The sequence below is a fragment of the Vombatus ursinus genome, unplaced genomic scaffold, assembly GCF_900497805.2.
Source record: "Vombatus ursinus unplaced genomic scaffold, bare-nosed wombat genome assembly UNPS02014812.1, whole genome shotgun sequence".
NCBI classification, from domain to species: Eukaryota; Metazoa; Chordata; class Mammalia; order Diprotodontia; family Vombatidae; genus Vombatus; species Vombatus ursinus.
The window spans coordinates 55,633,822-55,653,118 of NW_020954590.1; the positions used below are offsets into that span (position 1 = coordinate 55,633,822).

General features: G+C 37.1%; 1 protein-coding gene across 2 annotated transcripts in view; it reads left to right on the forward strand.

Moving 5' to 3' along the window:
• LOC114054104 (transcription initiation factor TFIID subunit 4B-like) overlaps positions 1–19,297 on the forward strand; it is a 184,533-nt gene that overhangs the window by 100,244 nt on the left and 64,992 nt on the right. For both annotated transcript variants that reach the window (XM_027877218.1, XM_027877217.1), the window contains exons 11-13: positions 1,768–1,898; positions 5,400–5,525; positions 9,888–9,944. In XM_027877218.1, coding sequence (XP_027733019.1) covers positions 1,768–1,898; positions 5,400–5,525; positions 9,888–9,944 — 314 coding nt within the window. The remainder of the gene's footprint in view (positions 1–1,767; positions 1,899–5,399; positions 5,526–9,887; positions 9,945–19,297) is intronic.

The window sequence follows — 19,297 nt, forward strand, 5'->3', positions numbered from 1 at the left end:
TTGACTCTGACATGTTTTTTCTACTTCTGTATTGCAGTGTGGTTATGAATTCATAGCATGTCAGAGAAAGCAGTAAAACAGTGTGATACAGTAGAAGAAGTGATGGGCTTTAAATTCCAGCTTTAACATCACCCATATGACCTGGAGTAAGTCCATTAACTCCTGAGCCTCAGTTTCCCCATCTGTAAAATGAGAGGGGATTCAACTCAGTAACTTATCAGGTCCCTTCCAGTTTTCATTCTGTGATCAACTAGTTTTTTGACCACAACCATGCAATCCAAATCTGATTGAGGAGGCCATGGGAAGCTTTTTAGATTTTTCATCCCACTTCATATTGGAGAGAAACACTGTCTTTCAGATTCCTGCAAAGGAAACCAGACTTATGAGAGCTGCCTTTTCTCTAACCTTGCTGTCTTACTGTCTGGCTTATAGGTTCCTAGGTTGAAAGGAAGTAATGAAGCATTTTGTGGTTTATAAAAGGTTCTTTGAGAAAACCAAGCAGAATGTAGAGACAGCCTCAAACTGCTATGCTATACTTTGCTAAAATTAGAGCAAAAGTCAGTATTTTAAATAATCATGGCACAGAATGTAAGCTCTTTGAGTACAGGAACTTTTTGGTTTTGGTTTTTGTATCCCAAGGACCTAGCACCGTACTTTGCATATTGCCTTGCATTTAAATGATGTCTTATTAACCGAAAAGAGTTTAAAAAGAGAGTTGAATGTTCTGTCTTCTTTGGTGAGAGCATAAAAATTTGTCTCATAGTCTTTTGTGTGCGTGATCACACACATACTTAAATTTTAAATTTTTTAATTTTTCCCCTGATTAACAAGTATTTGTTTTCTCTCCCCATTAACCATCATCCTCAAGAAAATAAATTCCCATATTGGCCATGTCCAAAAGTCAAACACCATTTTCAGCACCATTAAAAGACTTTTAATTTGGCTACTGTTGTATGTACATTAATAGGCTTAAGTTTGTAGTGCGTGTGGGTGGATACACACTCTTTAGCCACTAATGAGGAAACGTTGAAGTAATATTTTGCCTTTGGGTATGTAGTCCAAATCGTTTTCATGAAATTATTCTTTCCATATTTAATCAAGGAACTTTACCTTCCCCTCTTAATAACAAAGAAAGGGGCTAGTAACAGGCATACTCAGGTAAGAGATTTTTAAATAGACGCATATGAGATGATACTTTGGAACCTGAGTCTGTTCATAAATTGGCTACCAGGTTGCTTGTTACTTTGTAGAAATAATGGCCTCATCGTCACAAATAAAGTTAAGCATGAACAAGAAACGTATAGGGTTTACAAGCTTGTAGAGAAAATAGTCATATTCCAAATTCGTTGAAATAAATGGCATGAATTGTTAACAACTACTGTGTTAAACAGGGCACAATGTAATTTTCTATTTTAAAAATTACTAAAATTAACAGAATGTCACTAATTTCTACAGTTATTATTCTCCCCCTTGAACACTAGACTTGATTTGTGTTCTTATTAACTTTGTCCTATAAATAACCTTGCATGGAGAATGATTCTAGGGGCTAAGTGAAACAATGTCTATATTTTCTGAAGCTTCAGGCTAAGTTTTATTAATGTAATGTCTAAGATCTTTGAAGTTGTGACTTTACCAGGAAAATCATAATCTCCAAACCTTTATTCATAATGGGTATGACTTCCAGGGGGAACAGAATACCTGCTGTGCTAATTATTTCAATTATCAGCTATTGCTAAAACATGTAATGGATTTTCTCTGCTTCCACAGGTAAGAGGCATGACATTATGGAACTTAACTCTGATGTTGTGAACTTGATCTCCCATGCTACACAGGAGCGATTACGAGGCCTTATAGAGAAACTGACTATAATTGCTCAGCATCGAATGACAACTTGCAAGGTAAAGGAAATCATTAAGGAAGTTCTGGGTACTTTTTTTTCTTCTTTCCCATATTAAAAAGACCATTTATTTTGTGTTTTCATATTCCTAAGGAAACTAGCCAGGTTAAATTATTCTGTAGTTGGTATTTGTGTAAAATCATTCATACTCTTAATTGTTTCATCGTTTAGAGCATGCTCATGTTTTCCGTGTACACATAGAAAAATAGAATTAAAGTTTAAGTAGTTATCCAAAGGTTTGTGGTGGCAGAGACTGAAACTTTCAACTTCAGGTTTCACCTCAGTAGGTTCATGTTGGAAGAGAAATAAATTAAAGAGTGCCATGCTGGCTCCCTTTTAGTTTTGTAGAAATGGTAGCACCATGGTTTATCATTCCTGTCCCCTGTTAATATAAGGCACAGGAACCCATTGAGTGAAAGCTGATGTCCCTGGTGAACATGACTGCCTGCATTTGTAAAAATCACAGATCCAAATGCGCAGTGTCCCTGGTGATGTGCTCACACTCACTAGCCATTATCAAGATGAAGGCACTGGAGGCAGTTGTTAGTTTGGGGAGGAAGAAATGATTGGGCGGTGAGTAATAGGGAATAGCCTATCTCTTTTCCTACATCAAGGAATACCAATAACTGCATTTGGAGTAAGATTGAATGTAGATGAGAAAAGGCTGGGATGAAAGATCTTAAAACATTTGGGATTTGTAGTATGGTCACCACCGTGGTGTTCTAGCCATAGGTTAAGAGGAATCCATGGGAATATCAGCTGCCGCACCACTGGTGAGTCCTCTGGAGCAGTTGCCCTACTTTCTCTACTTCACTTGGACCTTTGGGAGGATTGGGTTGTTGTGGCTCAGGTCTTCAAATAACATGATAATTCTTTTAGTGAAAATTTGCTGGGCTGAGCAACAGCCATATGAACTCAGCAATAGAAAAGATTCTGGAAAAAGAAAACCTGAGGGATCAAGAGCACTGGTTCCAGAGCCCCAGGGAGTGAAGCTGTGTATACTTTTTATTATTCTCTAGTCTTAGACTGAACTGAAAACTTTGCATGTGAAGCCTCTAATATTAATCTATTTTGAAGCATACTTATAGCTTCTATTAACTCTGTTTTTTTCCTTGGATTAAAAATGAGCTTCAATCTCTAAAGCTTTGTTACTTTTTATATTTTTGAGCAATGCTCCTTCTTTATTTCTTTTTTTAAAATTTTTTTAAAGCAGCTATACTCTTGTTTTAAGCATGCATGCATCAGTGCAGCCACATTTTCATTGGATTGTTTTTATACAAGTTTGACTGAGTCTGTCAGTACTAGGTAACAAAGTTTTGGAATTTGTTGTTTTAGAAAGTTGTGTTTAGCATTCTGAATACCATTCAGTATGCTATTGCATGTAGTTTTTAGACTGGAACTTATTGTATGTGCTGACAACATCTGTTCTAGGGCTTTTCCTGTTCCTAGCAAGCTGGGGTAGCATATTGATTACCTTAAAAGACCTCCATAGGAAAAATATTGTGGCCTCCTCATCTTTCTGCCCCATGCAACTGTCCTCATTGCCCCATGTTTCCCTATGAAAGGAGTTATTCAGATAGAGAGGCAGCTACTGCATCCTCCTTTGCCTTAATTTAGCCATATTTGGTTTCAATTTTGAATGCTTTGATTGTCATTACCCTTGCCTGTGGTGCATGAATTTAGCTTCTTTCTTGTACTTCAAACCATCTGAATCATCATTTTTTCACTGTCTGTTCTGCCATTGTGATAGATACTTGCCACACTTATGAAGGGGCAGTTCTTCTTGTTACTGACTGCTGCTGACATTTCTGCTTTCTGATGCATTTTCACTTGGGTTGCTTTCTTTACTTCTGTACTTAATAACACAGACTCTCTTGCAGTGCTTCCTATTCATGTAAATGGAACTCTTTAAAGAAGCAGCAAGTCACATTTGAGGGTACAAGGCACATAACTTGCTATTGATGTTGCTGCCAGGTTCCCACAGGTTGCTGTTCAGTTCCCACTGAAGAGATGTGCCTTATAACCTTCTTTACAAGCCATTTTCTGCAGAGATGGCTTACTTTTTTCCCCCCCTTAATAGGAAGATGCCACATTTCCTTCATTGGATATGGTTTAGTTCTTGGCATTGATAGCATTTGGTCTATGTTGTTTCTTTTATTCTTAGTAGAGTGTTTAATATATAGTGGTCCTAAAATTCTTTGAAGCATGGTTTTTTTTCTGTTTGTACATGAAGAATTCAGTTGAGTCTACCAGCTGGGTAGACAGGAAGGAACGTGGTGAGGTCAGGGTTACTATTTAAGGTTAGGGACTCAGTAGGAAGAGAGGGAGGAGCTCATTTATGGAACAACATCTGGAAAAGTAAAGAAAGATGGGTTATGCCAGGGGCAGCTGTGTCTGAGTAGGAGAGATCTCAGCATGGCAATGAGATTGGGCCAAAACTCTGATTTGCACCCCCCTTTCATTTAGTGTGTTATGTTCCATTTTAAATTAAATCCTGTCAGTAAACTATCTCCAGAGTGTCTGAAAATGAAAATGGGTAAAGATGAGGTATTTAAGAAACCACTAGGGATTTTGTTTATACACTTCTATGGTTGGCGTGTAATTTATTCCATACTTTTAACTTGTGTTATTTAACTCTATAAAGCATATGAGGATTCTTTTTGTATTAGACTCTAAGCAAAATAAGTAGTACTATTACATTTTTTCCCCTTAAAGTATGTAATACTCTTTTTGATCTGGTTAAATACAAACAATGAAAATTTAATTTTAAAAGTAGAATTCTGGGCATATGAAACTCCCTCCCTTCTCCACCCTCCCCTGGTTAATTGAAACCCATGTAAGTATAAGAATGAAAGAAAGATGGAGATGGGGACAGAAGGTATTTATGATTTTAGAGGGTTTAAAAAATATCTAGCTGTTGAATTAAATGTTTCAAGAAACATTATTTCTTTTCAAAATTTGCTATAAAGGTCATCATTTTAACAGGAGTATATGTGAGACCATTCTTCTACCAGAATATCTTTAGGGGAAGTGACTATTTCCTGTCTTTTATCTTTTTTCAATTGCTGTTCTCTTTTCTCTCTCTATTCTTTCTACATTTTAAAATTTGGTTTGATTTGAAAACCATGGGATGGATGATTCCCTATAACCTTATGAGTATTAAGTAATAGATTACATAATTTAGATTATGTAGTTTGTAACTCAATCTTATTTTCAACTTTTTATTGAAGACACTTCGTGTTTTGATATTCTAAGATATAGACAGGAGAATTATTAATTTCACCTAAACTTTGGGGGAAAATAACCACTTAATTATTACCTTTCCATTTCTAGGGAAGATACAAAAGACCTTCTTGGTAGAAGGGGGCAGACATGTAAATATTATCTCCTCACATGCATCTCTTCCACTTTGTTAGTGTTAAAATCATGGACTTTTGTTATCCAAAGAGCTCTACGTATGAAGTGAGACCCAGTTCTATAATCATTGTCTGTTTCTTTCCAGGACAGTGAAAATTATGTCATGTCTAGTGATACCAGGTCACAACTTAGATTTCTTGAGAAGCTGGATCACATCGAAAAACAGCGAAAGGATGAAGAAGAACGAGAGATGTTGCTCAGAGCAGCTAAGGTGGGGGCCTACTTATCTTAGCATTAAGTGTAACTTGATGGTGAGGTCAGGATTCATTTGATTGCTTGCCTTCTTAGTTATGTTAGACAAAATATACCTATTTTGTCTCAAAAAATCTTTCAGAGAAATCTTGATTTTGATATCAACTCAATTTGCATGGTCAAGGATACAAGGGGCAGTAATATTAGTCTGTTGAGATACATATCCATTGAGGCATAACATTTACAGGGTTTTTAAAAATGGTTTATTAATGTGCCAAGCAGAATTTGAGAGAAGGGAGTTTGAGGAGCAGGGAGCAATATTACTGGAAAAAAGAGGAGGGAAATGACTGAGGAAGCAAAAATACTTGATGGTAGAAGGAAAAACAGTGTGATTAAAATCAGGATACTAATTCTGTGGCAGTGATTTTTATTTAATATTGTATTGGACTTCTTATGCCAGGTAGAACCTTGGGCAAACCATGTCACTTAATTTCTTTGGGTCTAAGCTATACCACCTATAAAATGAGAGCAACCTCTAAAGTTCCTTCAAGCTCTACATCCTATAAAAGCAAGTCTGTAGTCATTGATAATCTCTGATAGCCCAAGTGTCCCTACCAACTATTCAAATATTTTACAACTCTTGAGTTTTGGCAGCCAGCCTTAAAAGACTGAGCTTCCCAAAGCATATACCTTGACTTTGTAACTCTTCAGTGTCATTTCCCAATCTTTCTTTGGCCTCTTCCACAATCGAAATATTTCTTTAAGATTCTCGCTCAGTTTCATAGAATCTAACTTGGAAGAGACTTTTCAGTCCTCTAGTCTAACCAAATCTGTCCAGTCCTTTCTTGAATTGCCAGTTTGAGGAGATTTATCTGTTTTACTGGCATAGTTTGCAAGGATAATAGCTTCCAAGTTCCTCATAACTATTCAATAGTGTACTGATTAGTTTCATGGTATAGCCTTGTCACAACTGTTATCTTATTTTACGTTTCATTTCTCTTATCCCTCAACTCCATTATTGCTATTATTAGCATCTGCTATCCCACTGATCCTTTCTTGTTGGCCTCAATTCTCTTGGACAAGAAAAGATGAGGTATTATAAGCAAAGGATCATTAGAGTCCCTTCTATTTCTAAAACTATAATCCTGTGATTATAGGTGTAACAATTTCTTTCTCATTCTTTTTTTTTTCTCGTTCTTGACAGTATGGAAATCCTAAAAATAAAAACACCTTTTACCTGCTTCTCTCCCACTACCCGTCATTCTTTGGGGAGACTTCTCTTTTAGGGAGGCCAGGACTGAGAAATGGCAGTTTAGAAGGGGATGTTGACTTAGAGGATAAATTTGAGAATTACTGACTTAATGTTAAATTACTCTCTGCCAGCTGATTGTTTTGTGACTGAGCAAGTCACTTCAATTCTTCATTTAGTCTAGAGATAACAATATTTACCTCTTATATACCCCAGTAAGATTTAATATCTCTAAGGTACTTAACATCATTCTTTGAAGAACACAATCTAAATTCAAGATGTTGCTTTATGATAAGCAAATGTAGTATTATTGTTAGTATATTTTTATTGATATGAATCATTGTTACACAGACAATCGTGGTGTTGCCCACACCTCCTTGGTGGAAAAACAGACCTACTATAAACAATGAACCAATCCAAACCACTCAAAAACGGTCTGCCATCTAGTATTGGGACATTATTGGCCATAATGTAATGCCTTGCTTATATAACATTCAAGAAAATAAGAGGGGCAGCTAGGTGGCGCAGTGGATAGAGCACCAGCCCTGAAGTCAGGAGGACCTGAGTTCAAACCCGGCCTCAGAGCAAACACTTGCTGTGTGACCTTGGGCAAGTCACTTAACCCTGATTGCCTCACTAAAAAAAAAAAGAAAAAGAAAAGAAAAGAAGGGATGTATGTAATTTGCAGTAGCATTAAACTGAAACACACAAACTTTTTCAACTTGATATATAATTTAAAAAGGCATAATGAATTTAATATGGCATAATGAATAATGTTGGACTTGGAGTTGAGAAGGCCTAGGTTCAAATTGTGCTTTTGACAGTCTTTGGCAATGTCCAAATCTTTTAACTTCTTTGAATCTCAGACAGCTAAAACTTTTTAAATTTAAAACATTTGTGGTCTACATTGGAAGAGTGAGGTCCCAGTACCACCACTCAATCACAAGTTCCTTACGGGTTCTTTACCATTGGACTTATTCAGTATAATTAAATGTTATTTGCATTGGTTAGCATCGAAATAAAGTTATCTTGGTAGAATTGGAACTAAAATTAGAGCTTTCACTAATTAGTTTTTAGTTCCAAGGAGAACTTTGAAGCTTTTAAAATGACAGTGTTCTTAAATCTTAATTCTTTTTTTGTGTTGTCCTATAATACAAATAGCCAAGAGGTTACTCAGTGAAATTAGTAGCAGGTAAACATGTACAACAAAGGAAAGCACTTCACCTTTTGTTTGGTTAGTGATTGCAGAATTTCATAGAATAAGTTTTAGCTTAGATTTGTATGGGTTGGATAACTTTGTCAAGATGAATGTATTTGGTTGTATTTAAATGCATTGCTCCAGGTTATGAACTGGTGGCTGTTGGGGTCACGAAGAGATCATTCTCTTTTCTCTCACTACAGAACTTAATAGGAGTTCTTTCTTTTTGTTTTGAAACATGACATCTGTCCCTAAATCCCCATAGCTCTCCTTTTACACTCTTCAGAATCACAAAATTGGAGTTGAGAAGAACCTCAGGGGCCACCTAGTTCCACCCATGTGTGAAAGGGATCACCATTATACCATGCTAGATAATTAGATGTACAGACTATAGGAAGAGAAACTTCTAAAGCAGCCTCAGCTGCTCTTAATTGTTAGGACATCTTTCCTGACATCACCCATCTTTCCTGGCTGGGTCCTCTGGAGCCAGAGAGAGCAATCTCATCTCTCCTTCACATGACAGCCTTTCACATACTTTAGGTCCTGCTATCCTTCCCCCATCCTTCTCTGGGCTAAACATACCCAGTTCTTTCAGCCCATCCTCATATGACATGGATTCAAGCCCCACCACCATTTTGGTTGCCATCCTCTAGATGCTCTTTAACTTATCAGTGTCCTTAAATTGTGGCACTCAGAATTGAACGCTGTGCTGAAACGAGGTCTGGGAATGGTTGAGTGGAGTTGTAATAGCATTCCTACACATGAAATCTAACCCGTGCCTCTCTTTATGTAGCCCAGGATTGCATTAGCTTTTTTTTTTTGTTACCCCAATTACTGCTAACTTTTGCACTTGCTGATAGTTAAAACCCCTAGATCTATTTTTACAGCACTATAGTCCAATCAGCATTTATTAAGCATTTTCTGTGTGTTAGTTAATGTGCTAAGAACTGGGGACACACACAAAAATAATCAAAGCAGTTCATGTCCTCAAGAAGCTGATAGTCGGCTAGAATTATTACATTCTATCCTACCTATGTTCTTGTCTTAACCCTTTCCTAAGCTATAGGAGCATAGGGTGTCTTTTAAAATGCCTAACATAAATGCTTTGTAACATAAGGAATGAGGGTTGGATACTGGTCCTGTGATTGCACTGGTACAGAGCACTTGCCTAGAACATAGAGACCTAAGCGGCTGTCCAGAATTACAGAGAAAGGGTTTGAGTCCTGGAGCTTCTTGCCTTCCAGGCCAGCTCTCTAGCCATTGGGTCATGCTGCCTTTTGCCTTGAAACATAGTAGATGTTTAACAAATATTTGTTGAGTAGATGAGGAAGAGTTTAGACCCTAATGGATTACTAAACCAATAAGGAAGTTTTGATGTATTCATTTTTCTTTTCTTCCCATGTCCAAAGAAGCAGTTTTTTTTTTTTTTTTTAGGAGGTTGAGGTCTTGTTGAAAGCCAGGCTGTGTTTTGACTTAACACTACCTGAAGCAGCTCATGAGTTCCTCTGCACCATGTTCCTGAAGGGTTTCACTAGGAGATCAACACAGTTTGGTTGGGGTACTTGAGTCTGAAACCATCATTCTTTTCCTCTCTCTCCATGCCATCTGGTTTTGATGTCTGCTTCTGACATGAACAACGTCATGCCTCAACTGGACCTGACTGACAGTGTTAGCATCACTTTCAGTATAAGCTTCCTCCAGGCTAGAACAGCAGCAGCAGCAATAGCAGCAGCAGGCCCAGCTGAAGAGCAAGGGGGAAGAGGGTGGAGGAGGGGAGAGCAAGGGGCTGGGGAACCAAACCTGGATTCTGGCATTTGCCCCTGGAGCTAGAATTTTCAATCACAAGAGAAAATTGTCATTTATTAAATATTTAACGGCTGCCGTGGTGTTTAGATGCTAGTAATTTCTATTACAATTTTCTTTTACTTTGATAGAGTCGTTCTAATAAAGAAGATCCAGAGCAGCTGCGGTTAAAGCAGAAAGCCAAAGAGGTAAGACTTAGAACTCGCCATGCTCACTGCCTTTGTGTTTGAGAGAAGGGTGGCAGCAGTGCTCGCCTGCCAGCAATTAGGTCAGGGTTTATTTTGCTGTGGCATACCATTTGCAGAGGCCTTGGGGTAGGACAGGAACTGCCACAGGCAAGGGCAGTACTTCAAATAAGGTCAATGAATTATGAGCTTTCCTTTTAAAATTTATTTCCAAGGCTTAGGCCTGTCTCGAAATGGTTCTTTGTAAAGTATAGCAGTGCACTTGGTAAGAATATAATGTGGGATTAAAAAAAAAAAAGGAAACTTTTGAGATTTAGCATCTGGGACTGTACAATAGGCTACATTTTTCCAGGGTAATTGTTCGTTTTGTAAATCTGATACTGCTTATAATTCTTTGGCTGGGAGGCGGTACTGGGATTTAGTTTTAAATGGAAAATGCCTCTGGCTTTTAATTTTCTGGGCCCAGCAGTTTTCTGTTCTGGAATGGAGCCCTTGTTTCACACAGTTCATGTTTAGCTGCAGGGGTTTTAGTTTATAGCTTAGACTGGTTAAGCTTTTACTCCCAGAGGCCTCTGCATAGCAACTGTAGAAATCAACAAATAAGTTCATTTATGTCTGTAGCCTCCTCTCAGTAGCTGACTTTTTACATTTCCCAATATCCATTTCCTGACTTTTCTAGCCTCAGAGAAAAAAGCTCCACTAATTGGAGCTTATTTTAATTGAGCCTTAATATTGGATCTCACTGGAGTTGCCCCCAGAGCTACTGGGAACAGAATGAAATGAAAGTACCTAAGGTTGAAGATGTGGTGTGTATGGGGGTGTGTGTGAAATTTTTCACTTGACCTACAGATTCTTTTCCCTGCTGAATAAATCATCAAGCCTGTTCACATTTCTGATTAAGGATCTGACAGCAGACGATAATAAAGACAATTGAGGTGTGAGACGTGTGATATGGAGCTGAAGAAATTGGTTTCTATAGTTACTTGACTGATTTCATGCAATTTTTAAGGATCTTTGTGCTAAATGAGAGCGATTTTCTGAGCAACCTTTTTCCTTAACTGTGCCTCTTGAACTATGAAATTTGTTGTTGCTTAACATTGCTGCACTTGGCTCCTAGGTGCCAGCAGCAGCAGCAGGTTATTTATGAATGTTTTAAAGGCCCTTATTGTTTGGATTAATGTAGGAGCTGAGGCAAAACAAATGGAAATCCTGTAAGATATTCTTGCAGTGAATTGTGTGGTGGGTTTTCACTAAAGCAGAAAGAGGAAACATATGAATTTTAGGGGTAAAGGAGTTTGGGGATTGGACTGGAAGGGATGATCAAGTGGGGAGCCTTTTAGGAAGGGGATCATGAGATGGGGGGGGAACAGTTTTATTTTAAGCTAAAAATACCTTTGAGCTAATTCTTTCCAATGCAAATTTTACCTAAAAATCCCTGGGAGCTGAACAAACAATGCTATTTAAGTCATAGTGAATTCTAGCTTTATTTTGGGACTGCCTCCCTACTATAGCCCTGAGTTGAATTTGTACTTCTAAAATTTAGGTTAAAGATTAAGTCTTCTTGCCCTCTTGTCTTCATTTCTAGAAAATGACAGATTGATTACTTCTTATCCTTAAAGGTCTCATGTTGCCTCTGCTATCCTCATAAGCAGCTGGATTTTTTAGATTAATTATTTCCCTTTGGGTTTTTAATGCATCAGGTGCAATGGCATTGAGAAAACTGTTTTTAAAATATTCCCAATCAATAGAAGGGATTGGGCAACTTTTTTTTTTTAAGAGCAAATAACAACATAAAAAATTTCTTTATTTTGGGAACAGTTAGTAGCTTATATACCTTTCTTCTTTAAGATAGAAATTAAAGTAGGGGGAAGAGTGTTGTTTTGCAGTCAGAGGACTTGGGTTTGAATCCTGGCCTCCTACAGTTTTATTACCTGAGTGATGTTGAGGAAGCAACATCTGGATCTGAGGATCTTCCTGTGAATGATTAGGAGGTTGAATTCAGTGACCTCTAAGGTCCCTTCCAGTCCTAAATCTGTGATCCTATGAAAAAAAGAAAAGTCATATGGAAAAGGGATAAATCAGATGATTCTTAAATTGAGTCATTGAATAACAACTAAGCCAAAATCTTACCACTGATTCTTATACCATTAAGACAATGTTTAAAAAACCATGTTAGGGGATTATTCCGTTCCCTCAGTATTTATTAAGAAGGTGGTGCTCAGCAGTGGGGAAAATTTAGAATGTGGATAAATAAGATCTTTATGACACACATTCACTATATAGAAATAATGCTCAGTAAATAATAAGCATATTAGAAAAGTGCGAAAAGGACTGCCATGTCAGGCCTGATAAAGTTCTTACTATCCGGGAGTGATATCAGAAGGTAACCTTTTAGTTGGTCTTTGAAAAGATGGGAATAAATTCAACAAGCAGAGAGGCAAAAGAGGAAGATTATGCCTAGTGTTGCCGTTGTCCCCTGCAACTAGGGTTTTGAATACCAGGATGTACTCCAGTTCTGAAGAGATTCTCATTGAGTCGTTTGTGACAGAGGTGTTCTTTTCATTTTTTGTAAGTAGCTGTTTGGGATGACATAATATTGGAATGGTACTAATGGTAACAGTAACGCTACTTGGGATTCAGAGCTTTGGAGAAGTTTGGAGAGGTCATGTAGCAATTCTTAACTCCGAGCAAGTTTGTCAGGAGTTGTGTGTGTGTGTGTGTGTGTGTGTGTGTGTGTGTGTGTGAATGTTACTTTATGACTTGGACTCTTATCCCAGAAAAATGAATAACTTCTTAAAATCTGACTTTATAATTTTTTTTTTTACCTTTCTTGGTTAAGGGTCCTCATAAAAAAGATTTTTGTCATGTCCCTTAATACTTGATTGTTCTCCCCTATGCATTAGTTGAAGCCATTCATTCCATTTTGGGGGAATGAGTGGGACTTGGGGGGTGGGTTAGTCTTCCAGGGGTAAATTGTGCTAAATTGTGAGAGCCTATAAAGGCATCCTACATTTGCTTTTCTTCTTTCCCATTGACTGCCTACAAATTTGTCACTATTGGCACATTCTTTTTCTTTTTAGGTTTCCTTTAGGTTTGCCTCCAGCCAGTCCTTGTTCCAGTGAAATATTTCATGCCACATACTATTTTTATTGACCTTGTAGGTTGCCCTTTTGTTTGAAAATATTCTTGTAGTCTGACTACATTGTCTGTGGGTGTTATCCCTCTAGTTCAAATGTTGTATTTCAGACTTCATTGGTTACCTTTCCTGTTTTGCAGTTGTGCTGGCTATCCTTAAAATTTTAAAACAATAGATATCACCTCTTTCTCTGTCCCACCTCACTGTTTGAAAAACCTTTACCTAAAAAGAGACACTTTATTGAAGTTTTCTTGGATATTTCTCTCAAACATAAGTGCTGGCACCCCACCAGGACTTCTTATTTACACAGAGTTTTAAATAGATCTACTAATTGCTAGATCCTATTTTCAGAAGAGGAGGAACATCAGCATTCAGTGCAGCTGCAGACATGTCTGTGATGTTAATCTAGTATACACAGTGCACATCTAACTCTCAATGTTTTCCCCTTTTGCCGTTATCTTCCAGAATTCTGGGGTGCATGCCATCTGGCCTTTAGAATTCAGACATTCTAATTCCTTAATCACTTGTTATATTGTGATCCCTATTTCCCTTTGAATTTTTTCTTCCTCCCCTGGGAAATGTGTATTTAATGCATCTGCACATACTGAGACAATGAATTAATTTAATTTCTCTTTAGCAATGCCCAACATTCCCATTTCCATGAAGTGTCAGAGTAATGAATGAAGAAAGAGCAAATTGTAAGTGAGTGTGCAAGAAATACACCTGCTGATACATTAACTTCCTTGTGTATCCAATAGAAGTTATGCACTAGAATACATGTCAAATATTTAAAACACTCGGGAATAAGAAACTTTACTCTGAAATATTGGGGAGGTCACAATCTACAGAAAAGATGCTATGTGAAAAGTTAAATAATATAAGCCACTAAACATCATGTGGTATGCAGTGATGTAAGGGCATTAAATAATAAATAAAAGTGCTGGACAATAAGGCCAATAACAGGGGCAAAGAGATGTGACTTAGGAAAGGGAAAAGTATATATTTTTAAGATGAGATTAGAAAAGATAGAGTCAATGAAACATTGTTAGTTTAATAGGCCAGCTATTAGATTGTAACAATCTATGTTTAAGCTCTACACTAGTTTTGAGTGGGCCTAAAGCCATGGAACACTGAAGAGGGCAAAATGAAATTTTTCATTAAAAACTAAATTCTAGCACTCAAATTTAATGCACTATGGAGAGGAGAGATTCTTGAGACCACAGGCTATAAAAAGGATATGTCTGTAGTAGAAGAGAGATGAAAAGGTTTCAAAACACTGATCTTCTGAAAGAGGAAAGTGGGGAGGGGCTTTAATCTTTTTTTTTTCCCCCTCCTTCAAAAATACTAAGGATGAGATAAAGAAAAATATGGTCATGTGGGGATCTTAGGAAATTTGTCATCTTGAACTAGGCCAGTGAAGCTTCATTACTAACCACCAAACAGACTTTTTCCATTGAACTTAAAACAGTAAAACTAAGGTACTCTAAATTTTAGTTTCTGCAGCCCACCTGATGGTAAGCAATTGATAGTCCTTCTCTAAATATTAATGAAGAGTTTCAGAGGCTAATTGATTTCATTTGGTCTATTTGGAGAGTTGGCACATCATAGAGGCTTGACTTGTCTATACCTCTTGTTTGGTTGAGTTAATACTGCATGATAAAGAAGATACCACAATTCATTTGGGGCTTCATACTTCTTTCAGTAGTAGACTTAAAGTATTCCTAAATCTAATTATAAGTCTTTTCCTAGTGTAGATGGTCGGGGAACAACATTCTTCTGATTTTTATTCTAAGAAAAGCAGGGTATAGGAGGTAAAGGAGTAGAAGAATCAGTAGCGAGAAATACTGGTTGTTAAAAACAACAGCAGTGATAAAAGAGACATTTTTTTTTTGCCAAGCCCACAGGTTTGTGTTTGAAATTATTCTTGACAGGAGAAAGGAAAAGGAAAGTGTATATGTATGTGTATTGTAAGAGAGGAAGATGGAGACAAATACTATCTGGACTAAAGCTGTATTTGAATGAATGAAGTCACACCAGTTTTAGGGAAAGGGAAGGGGAATGTACATCACTGTTATGGGATACACCTCAGAGTAGATAGGCAGAGTCAAGGAGACATTATTTGAACTGAAAAAGACGGAGCAGGGACAGTCTTGGTAACTTAATATCATTACTAAGATCTCTATTCTCCAGAAGTTCAGAAAGCTCAAATTTCATGCCCACTGGCCTTCTGTCGTTGGAATTGACTTGGCTTTCTGGGTAGAAATAATCAGGCTTTGAAATGGTTGAGTATAAAGAATGTTGTCTAATGATTAATTTGAGAGTTCAAAGGTTAATTCCTGGTTTTTATATATAGGTTTTCAGTGGATTTCTTTGAGAGGGTAGTAGATACTGACTTTTGTAACTTGTTTGTTTATGTTTTATGGTATTCTTTTTTGATTTCAAGATTAGTCAATCATTATGCTTTTATAGTACAAACTGTACAGCTTAAGTTTAGAAATTTTAATTGTAGAATCTTATTTACAATAAATTTGTGATTTTAAGCTAAAGAAGGGATAGATCAGTGAGAATACTGAAGTTGGTTAATGTTTTGGTGTGATGCTTGTTTAGTTCATAGCAAGGACCATGTCTGGGTTTATGAAGATGGGCAGTGTGATCAGATATCTCCCACCTTTGAGATCCACTCCATAGTAGGACATTGTCTTTCTATTAGCACAGAAATAATTGTGCATGAACATAAGTGTATTTATTGTCACTTTTTATTCAGTGATTTCCACAAGAATATGTGCTTTATGGCCAACTGGTAGCCTCTGATGAAGATACCACATGGGTATTGTTGGTCCCTGATGCAGGCTTGTTTGGGTTCCTTGTAGGCAGGGGGTATATTTCTCAGGCTTTCATAATCCCATGTCAACATCCCTTTTCTTTTATATTCTCTTTTGAAGAACTGACTTTGATCCATTTTCACCTTTTAATGGTGGAGAGTGTGATAGTGACTTACTTTCCTGCTTCTAGTTTTTTTTTTTTTTTTTAGGCAGTTGGGGTTAAGTGACTTGCCCAGGGTCACACAGCTATTAAGTGTCAAGTGTTTGGTCTGAGACCGGATTTGAACTCAGGTCCTCCTGACTTCAGGGCTGGTGCTCTATGCACTGCGCCATCTAGCTGCCCCCTTAGATTTTCAATTTAGGCATATTTTTTGGCATTTTGGTTTAGGCCTTGCTTTCAAGATGCTCCCTTGGCATGTATCCTAGGGCAGCCTTCATAACTTCGGCAAAATTTTGTCATATATAGGATGGTACTTTTTTAGGAACAAGTCAAGGAGTATTTTTAAGAAAGTGAAAACTTGACTAATGTAGATATCTTTCCTTTACTGGTAGTAGAGAGACAAATCTCTCAAATTGTGATTTTTATCAGACATGCCAGAACCTTCTTAAAGTGTAGGCTAAGGTCAAGGGTTTTTACATGCAAGTACTTATAAGAATCCTAAGTGTGATAGAGGAGGGAGGATTTACTTGAGCAAGGTGTTTACTTGTAGTTACAGATGAGTTATTTGCACTCTGAAATCCAAGGCTGAACTAATATTTGCCTTTTGGACTTTAATACTAACTTATTTTTATATAACTTCTCATTCAGAAAGTGAAGTCCTTTTCCACTGTCTTTCTGGTGTGGATATGACCCCAAGTTCTTGAAAGTGAGGCCAATGGAATGTAAGCCCTGATAGAGCCTACTGCCCTGGAAAAAAGCCAGGTGGTTGTGTCTTGTTAGAGAACTGTTTAGCTAGGTTCAGAGAAGGTCATCACTAGATTGGCTCTAGGGTGTAGGATTTTTCAGCCATGGGAACTCTTGAAAACTGTTTACAAAGTTTTAGAGGGGTTGTTATCTTTGTTGGTAGAGACAATAACCAAATGGATGAAAGTCCACATACTTGACATAGTCAAGCAAATTACTCATTACGAAAGTTGGAGCAAGAACTGAGCTTAGTACCTCATGGTATGTTTGCCATAATTTTCATCAGATTCTCTTAGCCATTCTTTTTTAGCTGTTTTTATTTTTTCTGACTTACTTATAGTTGGGCATGTAAGCCTATAGCATGGAATTTGTTTTTCATAATTTTCCATTTCCAATGTCTTTTCTATATTTCTTCCTAACACTGGGATTAATGTATTGTATGCCATATTCTTACAACAAAATGGGGTTTAAATTGATGTTGGGCTATAATTTTGCTTTCTTTAGTATACATTGTAATCCTACCCAAATCCTGTTCCTTAGTATGGACATGACTGGTGTAGAGATGACCTTGGATTGTCAAAGCGTTTGCCACCTTGCCAGAAAGAATTCAGATATGGGCTTGGATCTGGTGATGGACTTTGTCTATCATGTCTATCCTAAGTGATTTTGGAGAACTCATCACTAATAGATTGGCCACAGGGTCTGACTTTTTTTTAGCCATAGCAACTCAAGCATGCTTTCTGCTAAGACAAACATATTGTACTCCATATGGGCAGAGAGAATAGCCATAATGTCACAACTGTTATTTGAAATGTTTATATGACTATTGAATAATTTCTTTATTGGAGATGGACTTGTGTGATTCCAATAACTTTAGTTTCCCATCTTTTACTTCCCTTTTAATATTTTATTGATGCTTTAAAAAAAAGAAAACCATTAATTACTTCTAGCAAATCTCTCCCCTCTCTCATGGAATCTTTTCTTATGCCAAATAAAAAAACTAAGCAGAGCAAACCAACATAGCAACTATAGCTGATAACATATTCAACAATCTGTACATATAATCTCCCTTATCTTTGAGAGGAGGAAAGCTCTTTATTGTCAGTTCTTAGGAACAATTCTCAATATGTTTCTTTTTCTTTCCCAGGAAATAAACTATAATTTAAAAATAAAAAAGTTCTCAATGCAACATCAGTTCTTGAGGAGGGTGAAATTTCCTAACATTGTCTAATCTTAATTTTCATGCTACCCACCTTGACCCACAGTGCAGAATGAGTCTTTTTTATTTTATTTTATTTTTTTTGGACATGGCCAATGCTGGAATTTTTTTTTATTTAGCTGTGCATATTTCTTACAAGGGTTTTGTTTTTCAGCGGAGCAGAATTGGGGGAACAAACAAAATAGATTTTTGTTATTTGAATATTTTTAAAAATTGTAATGTCTTTCTGTTGCTTTTATTTGTTATTGTAGTCATTGTGTATGTTCTCCTGCTTCTGCGTGCTTTACTCTGCATTAATTCATACATATCTACCCACATCCTTCTGAGTTTCTTATATTTGTTGTTTTATGTTTTGCTTCCTTTACTTACGCTTTGTAGCAGGAGAAGGATTATATCCCTTAGTGATTTTTCTTTGAGCCTACTATCAGCTTTATAACGGGTGAAGTGATTCACGGCTTCTAGTTGGTTATCCCTGTTTATGTCTAGGGAGGCCATTGTATCACATACTTCATTTGTATTTCACTTATTATTTCTTCTAAAAGATTCAGTTTTGCCTATTTCTTTCTTTCTTTCTTTTGGGGGGGGGGGTGGTTCTAGGCAATGTGATTAAGTAACTTGCCCAGGGTCACACAGCTAGTAAGTGTCAAGTGTCTGAGGCTAGATGTGAACTTAGGTCCTCCTGACTCCAGGGCAGGTGCTTTATCCACTGCACCACCTAGCTGCCCCTTTGCCTATTTATATGGTTCTTTTTTAACTAGTTTTTTATTTTTCCTTACCTTTAGTTGTCCTTGAAAGATATTAATCTTTTTTATTCAGAATTTCCTCCATGGAGCTTAACGCTCAAAGCTTGTGTAATTTCTAAACCAGATCACTTTATAACATTAAGCCATAGCTCAAAACCATAAATTTTATTTAGAAATGAGTTGGAGTCTAGAATAGCAGGCATGAGAATATGCCCTATTGTAATTGTCCTCTTGTTTCACTTAGTTATATCAGGCCAAAGAACTGTATTTCTAGGGCATTGATTTTAATTTCTCTTTGAGTCCCTTTACCTTCTTTACAATTATAGTTTTAGAGAGTTGCCTACAGCAGTGAGGAGTTAAGTGACTTGCCCAAGGCTACATAGTCAATATGTGTCAGAGGTCTTCCTGACTCTGAGGCTATCTCTCAACTCATTATGACATGATAAGCCTCTCAATACACAAAATATTTCTTCTTCTACTATGCAGTACTTAATAAACCCTGTCCTTCTTGCTTATCACCAGATTAACCCCA